This window comes from Charadrius vociferus, unplaced genomic scaffold (genome assembly GCF_000708025.1).
Source record: "Charadrius vociferus isolate BGI_N301 unplaced genomic scaffold, ASM70802v2 scaffold82, whole genome shotgun sequence".
Classification (NCBI taxonomy): Eukaryota; Metazoa; Chordata; class Aves; order Charadriiformes; family Charadriidae; genus Charadrius; species Charadrius vociferus.
In genome coordinates, this window is record NW_009647401.1 from 3,093,283 (window position 1) to 3,115,121 (window position 21,839).

General features: G+C 41.5%; 1 protein-coding gene across 1 annotated transcript; it reads left to right on the top strand.

Annotated features, from left to right (window-relative positions):
• The first annotated feature begins 11,360 nt into the window (after positions 1 to 11,360).
• SMLR1 (small leucine-rich protein 1) lies at positions 11,361 to 14,741 on the top strand. Its single transcript, XM_009880195.1, has 2 exons — positions 11,361 to 11,493; positions 14,587 to 14,741. The coding sequence occupies exons 1-2, from the start codon at positions 11,361 to 11,363 to the stop codon at positions 14,739 to 14,741; spliced, it is 288 nt and encodes a 95-aa protein (XP_009878497.1).
• The last annotated feature ends 7,098 nt before the right edge of the window (positions 14,742 to 21,839 follow it).

Consider the following 21,839-nt stretch of genomic DNA (forward strand, 5'->3'; position numbering starts at 1 on the left):
CCAACCAGCTCCAGGGAAATCTGCCAGCGACAGGCGTCCTGTGCGTCCTCCATCAGGGTAACCTCAGGAAATGCTTAGAAGACAAAGAAGCTGTTTTCTTCCTATGAATTTGGTAAGACAAGATAAAATCCTAGTTTTGTGGCTGTAAAATAGGAATCACTAAACCCATCATTCCCAGGAGGCACTGAAGTCCCCAGCACATCTAAGAGAGCAAATCTTTCAGTGCTTTACGCAGCACTTGGGGACCCTTAGATAGAAAGCCCTATTACAACTTCAAATGTTGGTATTATGACTGTCTGCCAAATGCACAAATAAGCACTACAGAAAGATAGGAGAACACATCTCTGTAATGTTGTTGATTGTAACCCATTATCTGAGTATCCCGGAGTGCACTGTGCTTCTGCGATCTACTGATTGAAGAAGAGTGCTAGATAATAAATGCTGTTGGAAGCCATTGAAAAATCAGCAGGTTGCTGTCACACGACTAACTATAAGTGAAAACAGATAATTCTACCAAGATAAAACCAGCATGAATGGAAGAAAGAGCGTGTGGGAGAGACATCTGTATAGGTGATGGGGGAAGAAAATGAATCAGAAAACTTAAAAATGTGTATTTTTGCTAATTTCTCTCTAGCCTTTCAGTCTACCAGAAAAGAAGCATGCTGCAACAATAATTATAGATGATTGTAACTCTGCAGATGCCGTGTTGTTTCTGTTTTTGTAAACAATAAAACTGCCCAGACACTCAGGACTGATAAATCATAGTCTTCAGATCCATGCATGCATACAGACATACACAAAAATACGTCACCAGGCAGAGTAGGCTGTGAATTCACAGCTACTCTCTGATTACTACCCAGGCTCTTGCTCACCAGGAGAGTGATTAGCCACCACATGTCGGCAGAGGAGGTACAAAATCTGCCTGGGGGCACGTACCCACCAAGTAACCAGAGTGCTACTCTGCACTCATACCCTTTTCAAACCACATGAACTAAAGTTTGCTTGATAGCACACTGTGAGTTAGAGTCCTCGGTGCATTTAGTACATTAAACATATCTGCAGCTCTTCCTGCCCATCCTTTTTGTTTGATCTTCTTGACATTTGTGACTTCTATTCCTCCGAGGAGTCAAAGTACTTAAGCTACTTTTTAAATAAAGATCAGACATCTCTACGAGGGCAGTCCATGGCCAAGCCACTGCAGGGAAGCTAAATAAATTCCTTTTGTAAGTACCAACTCTGGAAGAAACTGGGGAGACTCCAGTGTTGGAACTCCTTGGTAGAGAATAAGGGAGCAGCACATACCTGAAATTTTAATTGGCTGTAGAAGAAGTTACCAAGCAAATTGTGAAAATGAACACTAACACATCCCCATTATTCCCTAAGAAGTTCTAAGAGAAATCGAGGATGAAATAGGTGAGGTACTACTAACAGTGGTGGGTAGCTGCCTTGGTATCTCAGGGCTTGATGGTGCAAAAAAGACACTGAGTTTTGAGAGAGACCTTGGAAACTCCAGCATAAAAGAACCGGTAAAGCTGATGTCTGTATTAGGCAAATTAGTAGAATCACTAATAAAGGAATAAAAGGACAGGATTACTCAATTCCTGGGTAAATACAACCTGATTTGGAAGAGCCAGCATGGCTTCTGCAAAGGGACGTATTCTCTCACAAACTTCTGAAGTGACCAAACAAACATTGTAAGAACAGTTCTGTGGTTTTTGCTTGACCTGCAAGTCAGTGTCTCTGAGCATCTGGCTTGACAACAGTAAGAGGTCAAGAAGGAAATGAAGAAGGACCAAAATAGGGGTGGGCTGCAGTTTTTTAGTCAAAACATTATTTTATGGAAAATGTCAATTTGCCAAAGCCAATTGCAATTCAACGGAAGGTTTTTACAATAGGGCCTGAAGCTCCATAGTTTTCTGGTCAACCCAAAATGCCTCACCTTTTTATCACAAGTGAATGCTCATGTCACCATTAGGTTATGGCTTAGTTCTAATCTAAAATTAACATTTAAAAGAGAGGAAAAAATAGCATTTATGAGCTTCAGATTTTACAAGATAACAAAGCTATGTCCTCGCCATGCCCTAGTTCTGAGTCATTAAGCATTTTATAGCAATTTAAGGCAAAAGAGATCTCATTCCCCTCACTCATTCTTCAGGATCAACTATTCAATCAATGTCTTGAAGTATCTGTATAAATCAGCTAAATATTCTTGCCCCTCATTACAGATATATTTGTTATTGTATCGATCAGGTCGTATAGGACCTATCAACATTTGCCATATAAATTGGGCCCACAATCTGTAAAGTCAGCAAATTGGGGCAATAGATCCTCAAAGCAGCCATACCTTTTTCAAATGGGAAACATTTGTCTTAATTATTTCCTTTTCTTTCTATTTTGTCAGTTCGCAGCTCCTTTATCCTACTGCCACAGCTCTATATGGTTTAACATTCATGCTAGAGAAGCTGCTGCCTACAGGGCAGTTTTCTGACGAGGATGGAGTATATTTACCTTATCACTCTAATGAGTAAAGGACCTTAGAATGCATTCCTCGTTCAGGGAAAAAAATGCAGATGTTGCTCTTTTAAAACACTACGTGAAGCTCTCCAGGGCAAAACATTCACAGTAACTACTTTAAATCATCAAACAATGTAGAGTTAAAAAATCTTTCCGTGGTCTTACAGAGCTGCATGTGTAAAACAGCATTTGTTGATGCCAGTGTCAGGGTTAAGCATAAGGTTTTCTGGATATGTTACAGTATAAGGGAAAACATGAAGGGCTGTCTGCCTTTTTCCTTTCTGGGGAGAGGAAAAAAAAAAAAAAAAAGATCATTTCATGCCAGCAGATGGCTACAACTCATTACTGTGTAAATGTACAGCATGGAAAGTGGAATGACAAATTAATTAGCATTCACCAGGAATACATAACAGAGAAAGATATGTGCTCATGCCATTTTATTTCATGTCACATTAATCAAGTACTAGATAACTGACAAAAAGCGTTAAACTAACCATAGCTTCCACTAGCAGTAGCAGATAAGCCGAAAATTTCTCTCACACAGAGATTTTCTTTCCTTACAGACAGTGTGACAGAGGAGGTAGCTGTGCACACGCATGCACCTCTCTGGCATTACTTACTGACTTACCGTACTGTTCATTTCACTGTAAATTAATTTCACCCACGGTTACATTAGGCCTTAGCCCAATAAGTCTCTGATGAAACCGTAGCTCACCCCTGTTTGACCAGCAGCTCGTCCCCCCGGCGGCGCCTGGCTGCACCGCGGAGCCCCCTTTCTCCAGGGAGGCAGTCCGTGACACCGGAGGGGGTCACAGTTCGGCTTGCTATGCGGGAAGCCTACAGGGAAAACCTACCTAAAATGTCTGCCAGACCTTTAATGAGTAACTTTAAAAGACTTAGGCTACTGGCAACAGCGACACGGACACTTTTAATGTGGATCTTGAGTTTTCTACAACTCCGGCAACTCAATGAAAACCTGGGCTTTTTTTTCAAGGATGTTTAATAAGGATCTTGAAACTGAGATACTGCAAAATCCTCAGCCGTCCTGAAAAGCAGCTGAGGCATCATGGCTAAAGTAACTTTTATGCCACACAAGTAAGCACAAATAAGTTAACATGTCTTAAAAAGTACTCTGATTTGGAAGATGCCACTTTTTTTTACTTTTCAGAGTCGTGCCTCAAATCTAGTACAGCTACACTCCTGTGCTTGTTTAGCCACAGAATAAAATGCGGCTTTTGCATATAGTGCCACCCAGTGTAGCTTGTTCAGAAGGGTTAAAAACAACCTGTGGCACTGAGCAGCCTTCCTCGCCATCCCGGTGTCCCTGCACCAGCTCAGCCCTGTGCTGGATCAGCCGGGACTGGGGTCTGGCTGCCTGAGGAGAGGCGCAGGAGATGGCTGGGGCATACCCAGCTGAGCCTCTTGAGCTAGCAGGGCACAGCTGTAAATCTTGCCCCTGTAGCCTGCTCTCCATCCTCTTTTATTCTGGGGAATTGGGAAGAGAAAACGGTGCATTGCACTACAGCTCTATGGTGACTGCAAGCTGCCTGAGGTACGGTAGGGCAGCAGTGATGTTGCAAAGTAATGTCAAGAAATGTTAACTAACCAAGAGGCAATAAATGGCATAACACATTTGAAATCGGGCTAGATAAAAAAAAAAAAATAAAAATCAGCTTAGTTATTAAAATTGCTCTGGTCACATCTCTGGACCTTTACATAGCGGTTTCAGGATCAGTTACAAGTTGGGGCACCAGATGAATATTGAATCTGTCCCAGTTTCTAGAAGCACATCTCGTTGCTTTGTTTGTTGCTAGGTGAAAAATGACCTGTCAGTGAGCAAACGCTAATACAGCAAACTGCCATCATAGCTGGGGCCGTGGGTTACAGGTAAGACAGAAAGACAGCACCGTGCTGCCACCACACAGCTATTCCCAGTTCAACCTTGCTCTGCCTTTCTGGGATATCAGAAGCAGCACATTTTTTCACCACTCACTTATCTAGACTGTCTGAATGTTACATTGATTTCCTCTTTACCAATCAAGGCGAAGAGCAGGCCGGGAGGCAGCTGTGAGCCGTCCAAGAGATGGGATGGAAAGAGGTTGGGTTTGTTTTGCAGCATTTATTTTAAAAGATAAAGATAGCCTTCCATCTAATACGCTGCTGCTTGAAGTCTCATGCAGAGAGCATTCATCATATGGCTTCTAAAGATCTATGACCTTCTAACAGAAGGGAGGGACCCTGTAGGACTGGGTTATACCAGGTACGGGTGAAATAATCCCTGCGCTGAGACTGCAGCTGTTTACAGAGCAGTCATCGCAAAGCGGTCTTATTAGATACAGGTGAACTCTAACAAGAAGCTACAAACACACAATAAAATGGGTATTAGAAATTAACCGATTTCCAAAATTTTTAGCAAAATTTCTTGATGGAAAAGAGTAAGTATTTATTAATACAACATCCAACATACTTAATAAATTTATATTTAACAGAAATACAAATAAGAACTGTTACAGAAACATTTACTGGCTCTCTGTAGGGTGATATTTCCAGTCAAGGACAAGCACAACTTTGAATGAGATTCCCTGCTGGGTAAACGGGAAAGGCAGCAGCTAGATGTAATCTTTCCCCACAAGCAGCAGAAGTAGCAAACCATAGTTTTCTATGAGCTTCCACCCTTTGCTACTAGACCCTGTGTCCTTGTAAGAACTCCACTGTTGGACCCATATCCCTTGTGATGCAGTTACGGGGCGAGTGGCTGCACATGCTGGTGTGGTGTGGCCAGCAGGTATGGAGGCAGTGGCTGGTGTCCTGCTCCCAAACTGAATGGAGGTCTGCACTCCTTCCCCTCTGTTTCAGCCCAAACTGCAGTTTTTCTTCTGCTGAGCCACTAACTCTCACAGTACTGGTAAGTAGCTTGCTTTGAGTTTTTCATGCCTAACTATTTCTGAAGTTGGATAAGAGTTATTAGGGAGGTCAAAAATTGTGATTCCATACACTTATTTTCTTGGGAAAAAGGCAGAAGTAAAAAAAAAGAATAGAATTGCAAGCAACACATATGAAGCCACGAATACAGAAAATGGACATGATCAGCTTGTTTCACCATGGAAAAAGCTGCAGGCAAAGGACTAGGAACAATAGGATTTTTTTTTTTTTTTTTCATTCTTTTAAAACTATACTGGAAACAAGAGATCTCTTCACAGCAGCCCATATCTAGCTGGTTTAAATAATAACGTATAGGAAGTATCACTGTTCAATAAATATTTTTGTTTGTAGTTGGAAACTGTACTGAGCAGAAACACTTTGAAAATCAAGAAGCTTGGAAGAGGGCTAGAAGTTGGCCAAACAGGTTTTTATTTCACTGATTCTAATTTTTCATAAATCTTAAGCATAATATCCAGGAGACTAGAAACCCATCATATTTATGCCAACTGTCAAATGATCTGGCCTAGTTATAGGTGTGAAAAATAAATGCAAGGCAGGAAGAATGCAAAGATTGTTCAGACAGATAAAGAATTGGAATATAAATAAACTACTTACCATGGTTTATGCAAAATAGCTGTTACTTTGTTTATGAGATTACAAGTTTGTTTGATAAAGGCAACCACAGCTTCAATACGCTTCGATGTCCTAAGGCGCTTAAATTAGTAACACATAATGTGCTCATCAAAAAGTAATCACTTTTCTATATCAATAAAGCATGAGTGACAAATTAGGAATTGCTGCAGGGATCTTAAAAGTCATATCCACAGGGGAGTCGCTGCACACAGGGCTCCTGGTGAGGCGATCGTTAGGCATTTGGCAGCAAAGCCTTTTCCATCTGCTGCCTCACTTTGGGGAGGGGGCTCCTTCCTAAAGGGCTGCTCATCACCACCTCTGCACAACTTACAGGCTGTGCTGCATCGCCTTGTGGGTGCCCACACAATAAACTTAATGAGAAAACAGATCCGGTTTAAAAATAATCTAGTTAATACCTTTCCCCTCAAAGCCCAGAAACAGCTTATGCAGCTTTTCAGCTGGATCAATAACTTGAACCAATTTACCATGTGAAGACACAAATGCTTGTACTAGAAAAGCAACGAAGTAGAAAATAGGCAAAGGAGGAGAGGAAAAAAGCAGAAGGAGAAATTGATACAAAAATCACCACTCCTAAAAAGTGCGGATGATCAAAGGCTTGATGCTAAGTAATAAGGAGAACACAGCAGTGAGGCTGTGTGATGTGGACCATTTGAGAGGCTGCATTTATTACAAGAAAAAGCATTGCAACATTTCCAAAGCGAAGTTTTACATCTAGAAGCAAGATGAACAGGTTGTTAATCTAGTTAAAGATTGCCCTGGGAAACCACAGCTCTGCAGAAGACAGACCCAGAGCAAGTATGCAACGCAGCAAGTGCTTCCCAATGCAATCACGGCTAATAAGCCCTTCTGATGAGTGAACAGCAGAGTAGCAAGTGGGAAGAGAGACACAATTTTACCTTTAGGAGTGTCACAGGTGACACGATTACAAGATTGCAGCCTTTGGTATGTCCACATTTCAAAAGGTATCTTTAAAAGTTAGAGAACACACAGAAAACCTGCAAGGACATTTCAAGGATGGGCAAAAAAAAATCCTACTATGGGGAATTAAAAGATCGGGGTGTGTAGTTTAATAGGAAAGAGATTGAGAAGTGACATTGCGAGGCATGAGTACTTTCACAGGGAAAAAATACCAGGTCCCCAACGTCTCCCTGACCCACTGAGGAAAGGGCAAGCAGAACAAGCAGCTGGAAGCAGAAGTGTGGCAAGCTCTAAACCAGACACGAGGCGAGCCTTTCACATCAGGAAGAAGCCATTGAAAGGGATTCTCCATCTCCTCATGTTTTCAAATCAAGGCTAAATGCTTTTTGGGAAAACAAGCCTTAAACAATCAATTTACTGGATTCTAAAAAGGACATGGAAGGAAATGAAATTGCCAGTAATAATAAACATATCAAACTACCTGACCTAATAGCCTTTATTGAATTTAGGTTGAACAGGAGAATAAAGGGTTTTTGTGTTGTAGCAGAACATCCAGGAGAAAGATGAGATCTAAATGCTCATTTAGCATTTAAATCTAATAAAATTAATATATTTTTCAGGAAGCCTTTTAGCTTGATAGCCCAGGAAACTGAAGCCCTTTTTCCATTCAAGATGTGTCTCCTGAGCAGTGGACCCAGCTTACCAACACCCCTCCTGGGCCAGGGGACACCTGTGGGAATAACCAGCCCTGTGGGGCCACCTGAGAACCCTGGCTCAGGGAGGAACAGGAGTCTGCGTCCGACCTGCTGGTTGGTGCTGGAAGGCTCTGTCCTTACTGAGCTCAGACGAAACCACTGCCTCATCTTTCCACCATAATTACAGAAACATTGATTTTTTAAAGAAGTCTCAGTCTTGCAGCAACCTTTTCAGTGATTTCCCTGAGAAAGTGCAACCTCAGCTCTGCCAGTTCAGCTGCCGGGCTCGTTGGCGATTTGCCTTTACAGAATGTGTGCATCTTGGTTACTGCCCAAAAGGCTCTCAAACTCCGGCAATAACTAGGGATTTTTTTTGGTTTATTGTGGTCGAGTCCTCACAGGCAGATCTTCCTTCTTCCCCACAGCTCCAATAGGTATTTCTTTGCCTTCTTGTATTCCCTAGCAAAGCCATCTAGAAATTTTAAGAGAAAGTCTTCCATTGGAAACAGTGATTGTATCAAAATATTCAAGAAGAACGCATGGCTTAACACACATACAAAGATGAGAAGTTGAAGTAATTCCTTCCAACAAGGTAGGTGTGATGTACACCATTTCTAATGTAAGTTGGCAGGGTTTTGAAACAGAAGTCATTTAAAGCTTGAATTAATTCGTGTTCATATTTTATGTAAATAATCAAAATGATACAGCTGAAATAAGAGTTGTAGTGGCTCTAAAATTAATGTTCCTTAAATTCCATTTCACAGGAAATTAAGTTTCTGATTCTAGCCAAAAGGAAAATTTTGAAATGGCCGAATTTCCCGTGAGCTAGAAAGGGAGCTTTCGGCAAGTCCACCCCGTGCTGCAGGGCCACCAGCGCCAGGGGGCTGACAAGTAATCAGTTGCTTCTTTCTAACTGGTGAGAAGTCAGTGACATTTTCGCAAAGCTCGTGAAATCCATCTGTTTTCCCAAATACACCCAAGCGTCACAGATCATCCAGGAAAACATATGTTCCTGCGTTACTAATCCATGCCTGGCCCACATTTCCCAGTTTTTCTTTGACTGTGGCAGACGTGATTGCACAGCAGAGATGCGCAAGGCAATCCCCCCGCAGACCGGGGCTTGCCGGGGTGCCGTAGCCCCCCTCTGCCAAACGCTGCTGCCTCGGCTTTACACCCGCCCGCCGCCATCCCAGCCTTCCTGGTAAAAATATGTTTAACCTCTTTTCCACCTGCATTTGTCCTGTGTCAATATGGAGAGTTGCTTTACGTGTCCACCGCACTGAAGAGCCGCTAGCCAAGTTTTGTTCCTCGCGTAACTGCTGCGACCAGAGCTGACACCTATCATTTCGCAAGGAGGTTGTACAGGCACGGAGGGTTGAGAGTTTTCTTATTCTTCCTGGGCAGAAACTAAGCACTTCCAAGCTGTCTGCTCTGCCTCTGTCAGCTGTCTGGCCCCATGACAGCCAGGTGTGACAAGCAAAGCAGCTATGGACTTCAGCATCTCCCCTGACACACATTTGACAGAAAGAACTAGTATCTCAGGTACACAAGGAAAACCAATTAAAAAAATCCAAATGACTGTTTTGCCCTCATACGCAGGTATTTCCTTCCCATTAATGTCACCATGAGCCATGCACATGTATCGAAGAGAAATAGCCCCCTGGCTCATTTTGCAATGTCACAGCGCTTGGAATTCAGTCACTGACTTTACTCTCGCAGACTGAGCTCTCTGATTGCTCAAGATACTATTTTTTTTTTTTTAAGAACACCAGTTAGGAAGGAATTTTTAAAGGATCCAGACCAGGATTCATCAAAATATTGCAACTTTTTTGCAAGCCAGAACACTAACATTCATGATAGCCTCAAAATAAATCTGAATTAACTTTTTATGCAAAAAAAAGAAAAAGTTTAAGGAATTTATTGATGACAGCTGACAGGTATCTATGCAAGGAAGGAATTATCTGGCAACAGATGGGCCTATAATAATATTAATATTCTCACCACCTGGCTTCTAATCCATGCTTTTTCTCATTAGATCATAAAGCACTTTCTGAACAAGGTCAAACATCTTGTGGGAAAAGCCAGAATAAGATGTAATGGTTAGAAGCTGAAGCCAAACAAATAAAAGCATGAAATAAAGCACACTCCATTTGTTCTTTTATCAATCGCAACAACAGGTGATGAACAAAAACAGGAATTTGCCTGCAAACATGATATTCTTCATCACTTGTTGTCACAAAAGGAGGATCTCAAATATGTCACAGTTCAAAAAAAATTACAAACTCAAAATAATTTAGGTGAGGTTGTTTGCCTTCTGAATACAGTAGGGGAAGAAAACAAGGTGAACGCATAAATACCTCTTTCCCCTGAAACTCTACACATCTACTACGTTTCCCACTGGCTCCAGCCTACCCACCTGCCCAATTAGTCAAGCAAATCCTTTCTGGACGCCTGGAGAAAACTGCTCTCAAAATGGTCATTTTCACCTAGAACTCATGGTCCAGTTTCAGATTTGGTAGGCATTAAACAAATAAAATCCTTACCATCTCTCAAATGCACATGAAATGAGCCAGATTTTTTGTCCATGTCATAACAAGCTGCTGAAGCCTCGAATCTGCAGTGCCTAATGTTACCTGATGCCTTCAGTAGGCATCAGATTTGTAAGCCCAAGGTAGAGTAACCTCAATGCCCAGGTAGAGTAACCTGATGTCCAACAACCCGGAGCACATCTCTGCTGGAATTTAAGCACATGGGCAGGTCAAGCAGCAAGATTCTGCACTGCCCCCAAATGAAGTCAACACAGCCCATATGCAATAGCACTTCCAAGATGCCAGGTCTACTGACCAGATGTTTTTGGAAACCTGAAGGTATAAGGAAGGGCTACAAAACGACTAATCATCTTTTTAAACCAATCAATGCATCCTAGTCACAGTTCTGCCATAGGCTGCTGCCACAGATGGGAAAAAAACTGAACACACTGCACACCTCAAAACCAGTTACTGGAACTTTTTAAAAGTTCTTGAATTCTTTGGCACATCTGCCTCCCCCAGATCACATATTTTCAATTTTGCTAAAAAAACCCCCACCGTCCTGAGTTCCACTGTTCTGCAACTGCTCTTTGGAAAAAAATGCTGCTGGTACAGCATCTACTCGGTCACGTGCTGCTTCCCTCAACGGTCTGGTCTGAAAATTCTTCAGAGCAGAGACCACATGTTTGCCTGTGTGGTACGTAAAACAGGGTCTTCACCCTGAGCGAGCATTTGAGACCTATTGCGAAACTAGTAATATATCTAGAAAGAAGGTGCTGATTATTCGGAACGGCCTGTACAACATTAGCAGATGACAGAACCCCTATTGCTCAGACGGCTGCAGTCTTACATGTTGAGCCCTGCCCAGCCCAACATATCCAAAGGTTTCAAAGCCCTGCATTACTTCAACACGCACTTTTAAACTTTGTGGTTGAGTAACTTTGCAAGTGAACTCCAGTCCCACAGGGAATCACAGGCCTACGCAAACAAACCAAAGTCCAAAAAGAGATAATGGCCTGAGCAAAGGGCAGAATGTGGATGCAGGGGAAAAAAGGAAGAAAGCAGGATAAATAAGGTCCACACTTTGAGGTCTGAACAATCTTGCTCAGCACGGCTGCCACAGAGGAAAATGAGTGCGAGTTACGTGCTCTCGGTGTTCGTGAGGGAGCTGCCTGGCTATGTTCTCTTTGCTGGGATCTTTATGCCCGTGACTTTACTCCTGCTGCTGCTAATTGCCTACTTCAGGATCAAACTATTAGAAGGTGAGTCAGGATGTGGGGGCAATGAGTGGGTCGGCAGACAAAACTTGTCGTTCAACAGTCTACAGTTAGGCTTGTACCATTAACTGAACTGAGGAGAACTATGATCATAAACAATTTTATGAAACTGTACTGTATTTTAGATCGTTTTCTATTTGAAAAATGTTACAGGAATTTGTTTAGAACTCGGATTGAACCCTCACTTAAAACTCCATAGTTTTACATACCATACTATAGAAGATTTTACTATACCGCACTATAGAAGGGGCAACCAAAAAGGGACCATCCAGTGTTAATGGGATGATCTTCATGCCTTCCAGGTTTGGGTCCCAGATGCAGATTCACATGTGCTCTTCTCTCATTTTAGGCTTCCAGCTGCCAAGGCCAGCCCCAGCATACGTTCAGATCAGAGTCCTCCTCCTTTCTTTCCTTCCGCCTTTCCAAAACATGTTCTCACAGACACTGGGCTAAGCTTATTCTTTAGATTAGCTGCCTTTCAAACCTTTTCGCATAGAGAGTGTTGGGGAAGCTAAGATGACATTCTAGGTTTCCTCTGTAAACTTCAGACGCATCTTGGTACAACTTGGTGAGAACCACCTGCCTGGGACAATGGTCCACAATGCACTTTCTACAGGTTTCAGCTCTAGCAGCTCACCCATGGCTTCAAAAGCAGAGGCTTGGTTAGGGCAGAGAGGACAACCCTGACCACAGGGCTCTGTAGATAAGCAGAGACATTCACCCCAACCTGGCCTGAGGTGCATCAGCCCCCCAGGAGAAGGCTAGATTTACCCATCGGTGCAAGGCTAGGGAAGAACCCTTACCTAGATGCCACATCAAGCACTGTAATTTCCCCACTCATTAAGCTTGCTCTACCCTGCAGCCTTCTGAAATCCTGAGAACTAGGCAATTTAGCACAATTCTATAAAGTAAGGAAGGTCACACACATCCAGAAATGTAGAGTCAATTCAGTTCCTACATTGTATAACATCTCCAGGCATTTAGGCCTGAGGCTTTAACAGAGAAGAAGGGTCTCTGTTTGCATACAAGCGTACACCACAAGTTGCCTTCAGGCTGCTAAAACTCAAACATTTCCCGTTCAAGATGTGCTTTCAGATGCTGAATTAATCCACCAGGGAAGCCTGTTCTGCATGCCTAACCCAGCTCTGCCTCCGGTTATAAATTATCCTTAGGGCAAGGTGCTGACAGTTTTTCACACACTAGTAAACAACTACCAAAAATGCTGTGGTGCCAAAACATTGTACAATTCAGTATCTGTGAGGGAATAGGAAGGCTAAATATTGAGAGCCCTTTCTTGAAAAAAGTTGAAATGGAAACTAATGAAATTATTGCATTAGACTTCAGATAAAAGCGGAGATTCTCCCTTTCAGCAAATAACCAACTCTGTGTCCATCTGTGATAGTTAGACATTAGTTATTGCGAAATAATGACGAGATACTACATTTTTGTCTGGTGATGTTCTTGCTTTTCTATTCCAGCTAGGATTGAGCAAAACAGGAAAAGCAGGTGGGTTACAGATCCCATCAGCTCAGGTATTTTGTTGAGGCTCAGACAATATTTCCCTTAAGCCAGAAGAGCCCGTCTGAAAAGCCACACAGATGTACAACGGGCCTGCCCTATTTTACAGAGCCCAAATTGTCTCTCGCTGCACTGTCTGCAGGTCTGTAAATAATGTGCAGAACCAGGTGTTACATCCCGCTGCTCTTAAAGCACAGAATTTTTAGCTTTGGATTTGTAGTGAGTTTAAGGAAGTAACGATTTCCTAAATTTGCTGAGATTAGCAATCAAGGCTTTAAGAGAGAGAGGTGAATGGAGTGGTTGGCAGACTAATTTGCCAAAGGAATATTGCTCTCCCTTTTGTAACTGAGAAGGATGCTTGAAAGCTATCACCTGGCTGTTCAATGCCTCAGGGAAGGAGATTCTCAGTTTGCAGATCACAGGTGCTCTGGCTGGGATTCTCACATCTCTCAAGAGGACCTGAGATGAATTCCTGTCTACTTAATACTTTGGGCATTGCAGTCCCAGCTCTACCTCCAAGCCCTTCTTTTGCTTGATCTGAGACTGCCAGGGCCCAACCTGCCTCTCAGGCCTCCAGCCAACCCACACAAATCATCCCTAGGGGCTCTCCCTGGCTCAGCTTCAGCTTGAGACCATCGGGTGAGAAAAACAATTAACCACAGATAAGCATGACAAGAGACTTATTTAAATTCCAACCCTCCCTCTCTGACCAAACCTCAGAAATTCTGCAGGCTTTAGGTGCCCATTTCCTTAGATCTCTTTAAAAAAAGAAAAAAAAAGTCAAATTTGCATTACTAAAAGGAAGGCTGTCTTGTTTCATTGTCAAATAAGCATTTCATTCTTCTCTGTGTGGCAAGAGAGAGGCTCCATGTAAATATATGAAAACCCGCCTTAATATCATCCCTTCTAGATTCTTCAAAAACAAAACTAAAACTAACAAAAAAACCAGCATACCTTTCCCCTGAACAACTAGCAATGAAGATAATATTCCGTGGCAAAGTGTTTTATGCTAAATAGACTTTTTTTCTTTTTTTTTTTTTGGTCTTTTCTCTGTTTCCCCATCCCACTCCAAATATTCTCCAGACCTCTGATGACACCGTGCTGTTTGCAGATGCCAGCTTATGGGGGCAGAGATCATTTTTCTGTTTGGTTTGTACCACAGGCGGCATCGGGAGGATCAGGACAGTTTGAGGCTCTCGTGGCGCTGCCACAGAAAAGCAGGACGCAAATTGCCAGTACAAGCTAACTGCTCTCCTTGCTGTTGTTTAAGGGTTTTATTCTGATTGAAAGCAAATGAGAGGCAAATGAGGATAGACTAGTTCAGTTGATGTCAACAGAATTTGTGTCAGTGCTTTATAGCACAGGCACAGCCCCAGTCTCACACTCGGAAGACTTTCTAACAGGAGCTTGATATTCTGGTTTTAACGTGCCACTTAAGCACCTTCCATTTAATAAGATTACTTCTTACTAATGTGCACCAGCTCCTTTTCTTTATAAAAATTCACCACTGCAAATTAGTGCATTCTTATGGAATTTTGTGTTGTTTGGTTTATTTTTCAGTTGATGAGGAACTGGCCATGGCACACGACTCCATGAAGGACCTCCTGAATTACTGTGGCTGGTGCCAGAAACCCAGGAGATCTGGACAAAAAGAGAAGAAATACAGGAACCAAAGGACATTTAAGGGAGCCTCACGTCTCGGGAAGAGAGCTTAAACTCAGTACTCAGCTCTGCAGGTTTGAAAATAACCACCTGTAGATAAATATTACAGAGGCAAACAAAGCGGAGAGAAGAGATTAGCGCTGTGCCATACAAATGAAACAGCTGCTGCCGTCCAAAAAGGTCTTGTAACAGTTTTGCTTTCTAACATGAGGCCGAGCATGCAGCACTTTATGTAACTCACTGGACACCAGAGACCTCCTGCAACATACTGTATCAGCTCCCTTACACGACACAGGATCTGGGGGCAGGGAAAGCACCTTGCTCACGAGCCCTTCCCGAGCCCACTGAGAAGGGAGGGATGCAACAACCTCCTGAGAGTGCTGAGCCGGTGTATACAAGGAAGGCAGTCTTATTAAATTGAAGATGTATAGACAGCAAGTTCCTATCAAGCACTGACATCTAGGACATTGACAAGGAACTGACTTTTTTTTTTATTAGCTTGTACAGTTTGGGAAAGATTGTAGGTTTTGTGAAGTCTGCTTTCCATAGAATTTGGAAGCAAAATATAACAGTGATGGGAAACAAAAGGACTTCTCCCTGACAAATTTTGAAACCATGAAAAGATTCAGTCAGCATTCTGTAAAGCAGGTATTATTCTAGTTTAAGGACACATGGGTGATTTCTCAAATAATAATAAAAAAAAAACAACAACATAAGTATGGAGTTTTCGTTTTTGCTGTTATTTGTCACACATAAAAAAAATTGCCCCCGCCCCCCCCCCCCATTAGCTGTAGATGTACAATTTTTGGTGCATCTCAGATTGGCTGTGGCAGGCAGCCCACAAAAACACAACTGAAACTGGTTGAAAGTACTATTGCCTTTTGGCTTCTCTGTTTCTGACTCTCAAGTTCAAACCCAAGCTGATGACGAATGAGAAGTGACTATCATTACTGTCCCTGATATCCACTGTCTCTGCTAGCAACTGCTGTCTGCAATTACCTTTCATTACAGCTGTTCGTCATTACCTACCCTGCAAGAACAGAGTGGCTAATGCCTTGTCTGAGATTATGCATGTTTTTTCACAATTTCAGTTCTCATAGACTTTTAAGAACTCCTTAGAATCATTTTATAAAAACACTAATGAGGCTATGACCACAGGATTGAGAAACACTGGAATTTATCAAAGTCTATGAGAAGAAAATAGGAGTGAAACAGAAAGTACCTTTACTATATGTAACAATCCTCTATCACATTTTAATACTATCCTATTTTTAAAAATACATAATTCATCACACTGGTTTAACATCTATGCAAATAACATAGAATACATTGCATTGAACAGGTTTGCATGGAGCCAATTGTTTGTTACTTGGAAAGAGCATTTGTATAGTAAAAGTGAGAATGCTTAAATTCAAGTACCTATAATTCGATCTAGTAGTTTCTACTTAGGTTCCCAAAAGAATTCCCTCTGTTTGAAAGTGCAAAGAACTTTGTAGTTCCATTTGAAACCAGCAGAAAGTGCCAGCTTGAAAAAGCCAGGCAGGGACTCAGAAGTCACAGCACTAACACAAACAGCAGAAGTTAAATACAAGATAGACATACAGACTTTGACTTCAAAGGACACAACCCTGTAAGAGAACCACAGCAAAACCTACAAAAGCAAAGACATTCAAAACAAGTTTATCTCAGTCAGCGGGCAGAGGAATCTGCAGTTAATTGCAGGGCTCCCCAGCTCCAGCTGGTGATTCACTCCAGATGCCCATTAACAGGTTCTCTGTGTGTTTCAAGATGCCCCACCCGCCATCCTGCCAGAAGTGCTTTCTTCGCATTTTACTCTTTGTATAAACTTGCTCTTCCCGGTAAGAGAAAAGCATGCAGTCCTTCAGTGCTTAAACTTCACACCAGAGATTTCATTTGACTAGCAAGAAACATGATGATACAGGAGAGCTGGGGAAGGACTTTTTACTAGGTCGTGTAGCGACAGGACGAGGGGGAATGGCTATAAACTGGAAGAGGGCAGGTTTAGATTAAACATTAGGAAGAAGGTTTTCACTTTAAGGGTGGTAAGGCACTGACACAGGTTGCCCAGAGAGGTTGTTGAGGCCCCATCCCTGGAGGTGTTCAAGGCCAGGCTGGACGTGGCCTTGGGCAACCTGGGCTGGTGGGAGGTGTCCCTGCCCATGGCAGGGGGGTTGGAACTCGATGATCTTCAAGGTCCTTTCCAACCTAAACCATTCTATGATTCTATGATGTGTTTCACAGAGCAAAAGGGAAGAAGCACTCCAAAGGCAGCTCTCAAATAGGAAATCACAATAACTCCCCATCACCCAGCTGCTGAGTGGACCTGTCATTCATAGCTGCTCAGGACACTGGGGAGAACCTGCTCCCCAAGCTCCTCTCATACCTGGACTTTTACATCGCTTGGCAGGCCTGGTACAACATAGTCCAAAGCAGCCCATGCTTTCTTTACACGAGACAGACTTGACAGTATAGGCAGAAAGTCTCAAGAGGTCTTAATGTTGGTCTGTTCCTGCCTCTAGTGAACTCTGCTCTTGTACTTTAAGTGCTGCCAATAAGCAAATAAAATAATGCTGCTGTCATTGAAAGATCCATCATGGTCCCATGAAAGCAGCGATGATGGAAAAGAATGTGATGCTTTGTTTCATTTTTAATGCTACTAAGCCTAGATCTATGTCATTATGTAAAATATTTAAGGTTCACTAAAAAAATAACAAGAGACAGTTGTTATGCAGCGTCAGAAGTGTATTTATGAATACTTACATGACGCAGAGATTGAGACACCAAGACATAATACATAGAGATTCTTAAGGAAAGTGGTCTTAACTCGTATAGGTATTATTAACGGAGATAAAAAGGTCTGTTCTCCTGGTTACACAGTTTCTTCAGTGCCAATGTTCCAGTAGGTTATGATGTTAAAGATCAAACACACTGCAGACAGTAGAGATCCAAAAGTTAAAGCCAGGTATAACGCGGAGGTAAAACATGGTGTGTACGGAGGAGAGATCTGAAAATTTGATTCTTATGATCCACCTCTGCCTACAGCTGTCTCACCTAGAAAAACCACAGTATAGAATCAATGAGTCTGACCTATTGGCCTCCTGCCACGACTCTGCTCTGTACCTTTCCAGAGGTATGTTATTGACAGGATGAGGGGTAATGGCTTCAAACTGGAAAAAGGGAGATTTGGATTAGATATTAGGAAGAAATTTTTCACTCTGAGGGCGGTGAGGCACTGGAACAGGTTGCCCAGAGAAGTTGTGGAAGCTCCATCCCTGGAGGTGTTCAAGGCCAGGCTGGATGGGGCTTTGAGCAACCTGGTCTAGTGGGAGGTGTTGGAACTAGATAATCTTTAAGGTCCCTTCCAACCTAAACCATTCTATGATTCTGTTTCATAATTTGCTATTGAAGCATCTGACAATTTCCTCAGAAGCACCTGGTACAGATCCTTGCAACACGCAGGACATACTGCCTGCATGTCCTGTGTCCTGTGCTTACAAACAGTTCCTGTTTTTCTACACAATCCTTAGATAACAAATTTTTGCTTTCTAAGTAGACCAGCAGCTTTGAAGTGAGAGAGTCCATTCTTCAGCCACACCAGTGAAATGATTGTTTACCTGAGTACATCAACTTCTGTGATATTGATATCATTAAATAAAACCTTTAAATTCTCTCTGTAATATATTCTTTCCTCTTCTTTTATTAACTACAATCTACACAATCCTTTGCAGGGAAATTGAGACAGCTGCTGCAAAGAATTGACTTTTTACATTTAAGATGCTGTCACTAGAAAAGCAGTGATCTTGGATATTGATCAGAGGCTAATAGAACTGTAACACACACACACACACTTCCAAACAGCCACTCCCCCACCACCCAAGACAAGACTGGCCTGGACCACGTGTAAAGATAGAGAACTGAAGTTTTTAGCAAGCCTTACCACAACATAAAACTGATTTTGTCGATTTCACAAAGTGACTGAGAATAGAGAGATTTAAAAATGTTGAAAAGTGGTATCACTATTTAACAGCACTTTACTGTAAAATGGTGGTATGGATACTGAAGAGAATACTATACTGTTACACGGGATGCCTTTGACACAAGTGCTTATTGAGCTGTAATTGCTAACATCTAGGAAGATCTGACATTCAACACTCAGTAACATGTCATGAAAATCCTCAGGCCTTGCTATTTTCAGTTCCATTACTGAAGTGTCAAGAAATATCTGTTTTCATGGTACCGGCATGAAACACAGCCTAGTATCTTCCATAATTCCATAAGGAAAAATATATATTTAAATAACACCACAGAACTAAGTCTTCGCCTAGATAAATTATAAAAGCATTCTCTAAATATATATGAAAACAGTGATTGCAAGGAAATAATTTGTCTTCAATTATTGTTATCCCTGAGGAGTCCTCTGTCTTCCTGTCACTAGCAATAATGCGAAGCGAGGATTCCACTCCATCTACAACCAGTAAGCATGTTTAAAACCTTGCTGCCTATCTGTGATTGCTTCCTCTTCACGTCCCAGAACAGAATCTAAAGTCTCAACATTTAAGTAGGAAAGGTACAGAGAAATGTGATAAAAATGATAAAAGAATTGTGGAATAGCTTTTGGCTGGGGAATGACTGAAGAGAGAATGACAGTTTGGTGTCTCTTCTAGTATCTGCAGCGGTGCTATCACATGAAGCTGGCGGAGGCAGGTTCAAAAGAAATGAAAAGTGTTATTCTTTTCTTAAGACACATGGAATGGTGAAAGTGCCTGCCAGAGGGATTTTTTAAAAAGCAAATAGCCAAAAATCCACAGAGGCAGATAAATATGAAAGACTGACAGATCAGTAAGTCTTTGAAAATTGCTGAAAGCTGGAAGAGTATTTGGGAACTACTTTCCAGTACAGTACTTATTCTTAAGCACACCCCCAGGCAACTACCAGTAGCCTCAGAGACAGGAATCTGGCAGTGTTAGTCATTTAGCCTGGCTCAGTACAGCCATTCACATATACTTACCTCCAAGAACTCTTGCAGGATTTGCTTCATGCCAAACAGAATAATTTAACACTAAAGGGATTAGCAGCATTTCTGATGCTTGTAATTTGTACTAATATTACTAATCCAAGTTATCTTTTTTTTCAAGTGCAGTATAAAAACCCCAAACAACTGAGCAGTCTGAAAATCAAGTTTCAAACCTTCCAGAGGTGTAGTCAGGTCAACAGTGCGGGACAGCAGCTCTACCTCCATAGTTTATGTGCCCAAAATCTGAGAAGCTTCCACTGCATCCTGGCCAAGGGTACACTTAGTTGTCGTTCTGATTGCTATCGAATCTCACAAATTCTGCCCTCCATCACAGTATTTCATTTATTTTATTCCATCTATTTGATTTCTTCTGTGCCCAAACTACAAATTGCCATTCAGCTTGAGTTGTCAAATAGAAGGATACTTCAAGAAACACTTTGCACTGTAGTTGCTCATCACTTTGAGCAGTACATTTTTTTAAAAAAAATAATAAACAAACCCACCAGTCTGTCACCAGAGTTGCTTGCTTGTCCCTTAGGAAACAATCTGTAGAACAATTCCAACATTTATTATGAACCCTTAGGTGATCATGATTAAAAAAAAAAAAAAAAAAAAGATGTATTAAGTGTTTTTGTGTAGGATCCACATGACTCACTTTTCTCAGTATTTAAGCAGAATTAATTACTGCAATATCTTCTCATTAAATGGGCCTGTAATTGTATTTGAAATTGCCTACATATTATAAAGCCAGCTTGTGAAGTGCCTTGAGAACAATTTCTTTTGTTGCATGTTGCAGTTTTTGCTCCAGATACATTACATAAAAAAGTAACAATGAAAACGCACCAGACTTGCACAATATTCCAGAACATTTGAATAATTACGTACAACCATAATCTGTAAAACTTGACTATTTTTAGGATTGATCACACTCAGAGCTTAAGTTTTTCTGCATGACAACGGTTGTTTAATTAGTATATGTTTACTCAATGGAAGTGATAGCTATGCACAAGCTATACTGACCTGAAAGCACTATTAATTTTCCCTGACAAAAGGTTCTAATTACTATTTGAAGAAATACAGTTCTTACCGAAAGTATTTTTTCAAGAATATTATATTTGCAGTTTTAAGGATTAAACACAATTGCAATAAAAACCAATACTGATCTAGTGTCTAACAAATCAGAAAGATCCAAATCAATAAGGAATTGAAGTAATACGCTTTTCACCCACCAAACGAGTTCTGCAACTAATACTACACCGTATCAAAAATCTCTCAAAGAATTTATAAGCTTTTTCTTACACACCTTTGTAAGAAAAATCCATTAAGACATCCCCTTAAATGCATATATCTCCCTTTTGACCTCCACTTACATAACCCAAACTTGTCACTTCCTTGACAACCTCCCAACTCACACACAGTGCTGTGATAGTGTTCTTATGTTATTAGGCTGGGTGGGGTTCTCTTCCCCTTTTTGAAAGGCAGCATTTCTCAGTTTTTGATGAAAAGTGGGGCAGAATGTCACCTGCTATTTTGCAGGGTAATGTGGGATGTAATCGAGAAAACCTATATGCATATATAAATCATCATCTTGGTTACTGTTGTCTTATGTTATCAAAATTGTATGAAGCTAAAACTCAGGAATTTCTGTTAAGCAAGCATGCTGACAGATGGCAGCTATCTAAACTGAGAATAGCACCAAAAATACATTGCTCAGAAGTGAAAAAGAACATACTGAGAAGTATTATGATTTGTTTTGTTACTTGAAGATCAGAGTACAACCTAACTCAATGAACTCAGTAGAACCACTTGCAGACTGAGGGGCATTTTAACTGGCACTGTGCTGTACAAATCTCATCTTTTTTGGCATTTGAAGATTTCTTCCCTGAACCACAGAAACCAGGACGCTTCTTGGAAGATGTCTGAGGAACACGGATACTGTAGTATCGGTATTAGGAGCCAGACAATTGTGCCACCCTTCTGGTAACCCTGGAGACTACTGGTATCAATCCCTGCTTTTCACAGTTCTGTGAAAATTGCATCTCTAGAATTGCATTTCTCATAACTGACTTGCTCACTTTAAATATCTTCCAAGTTTATGTCTGAGTGCCAGAAGTCA

Coding starts and splice junctions, on each gene's coding strand:
- SMLR1 (XM_009880195.1), top strand. CDS start 11,361: ATGAGTGCGAGTTACGTGCTCTCGGTGTTCGTGAGGGAGCTGCCTGGC. Junction 11,494..14,586: donor CAGGATCAAACTATTAGAAG/GTGAGTCAGGAT, acceptor TTTATTTTTCAG/TTGATGAGGAACTGGCCATG.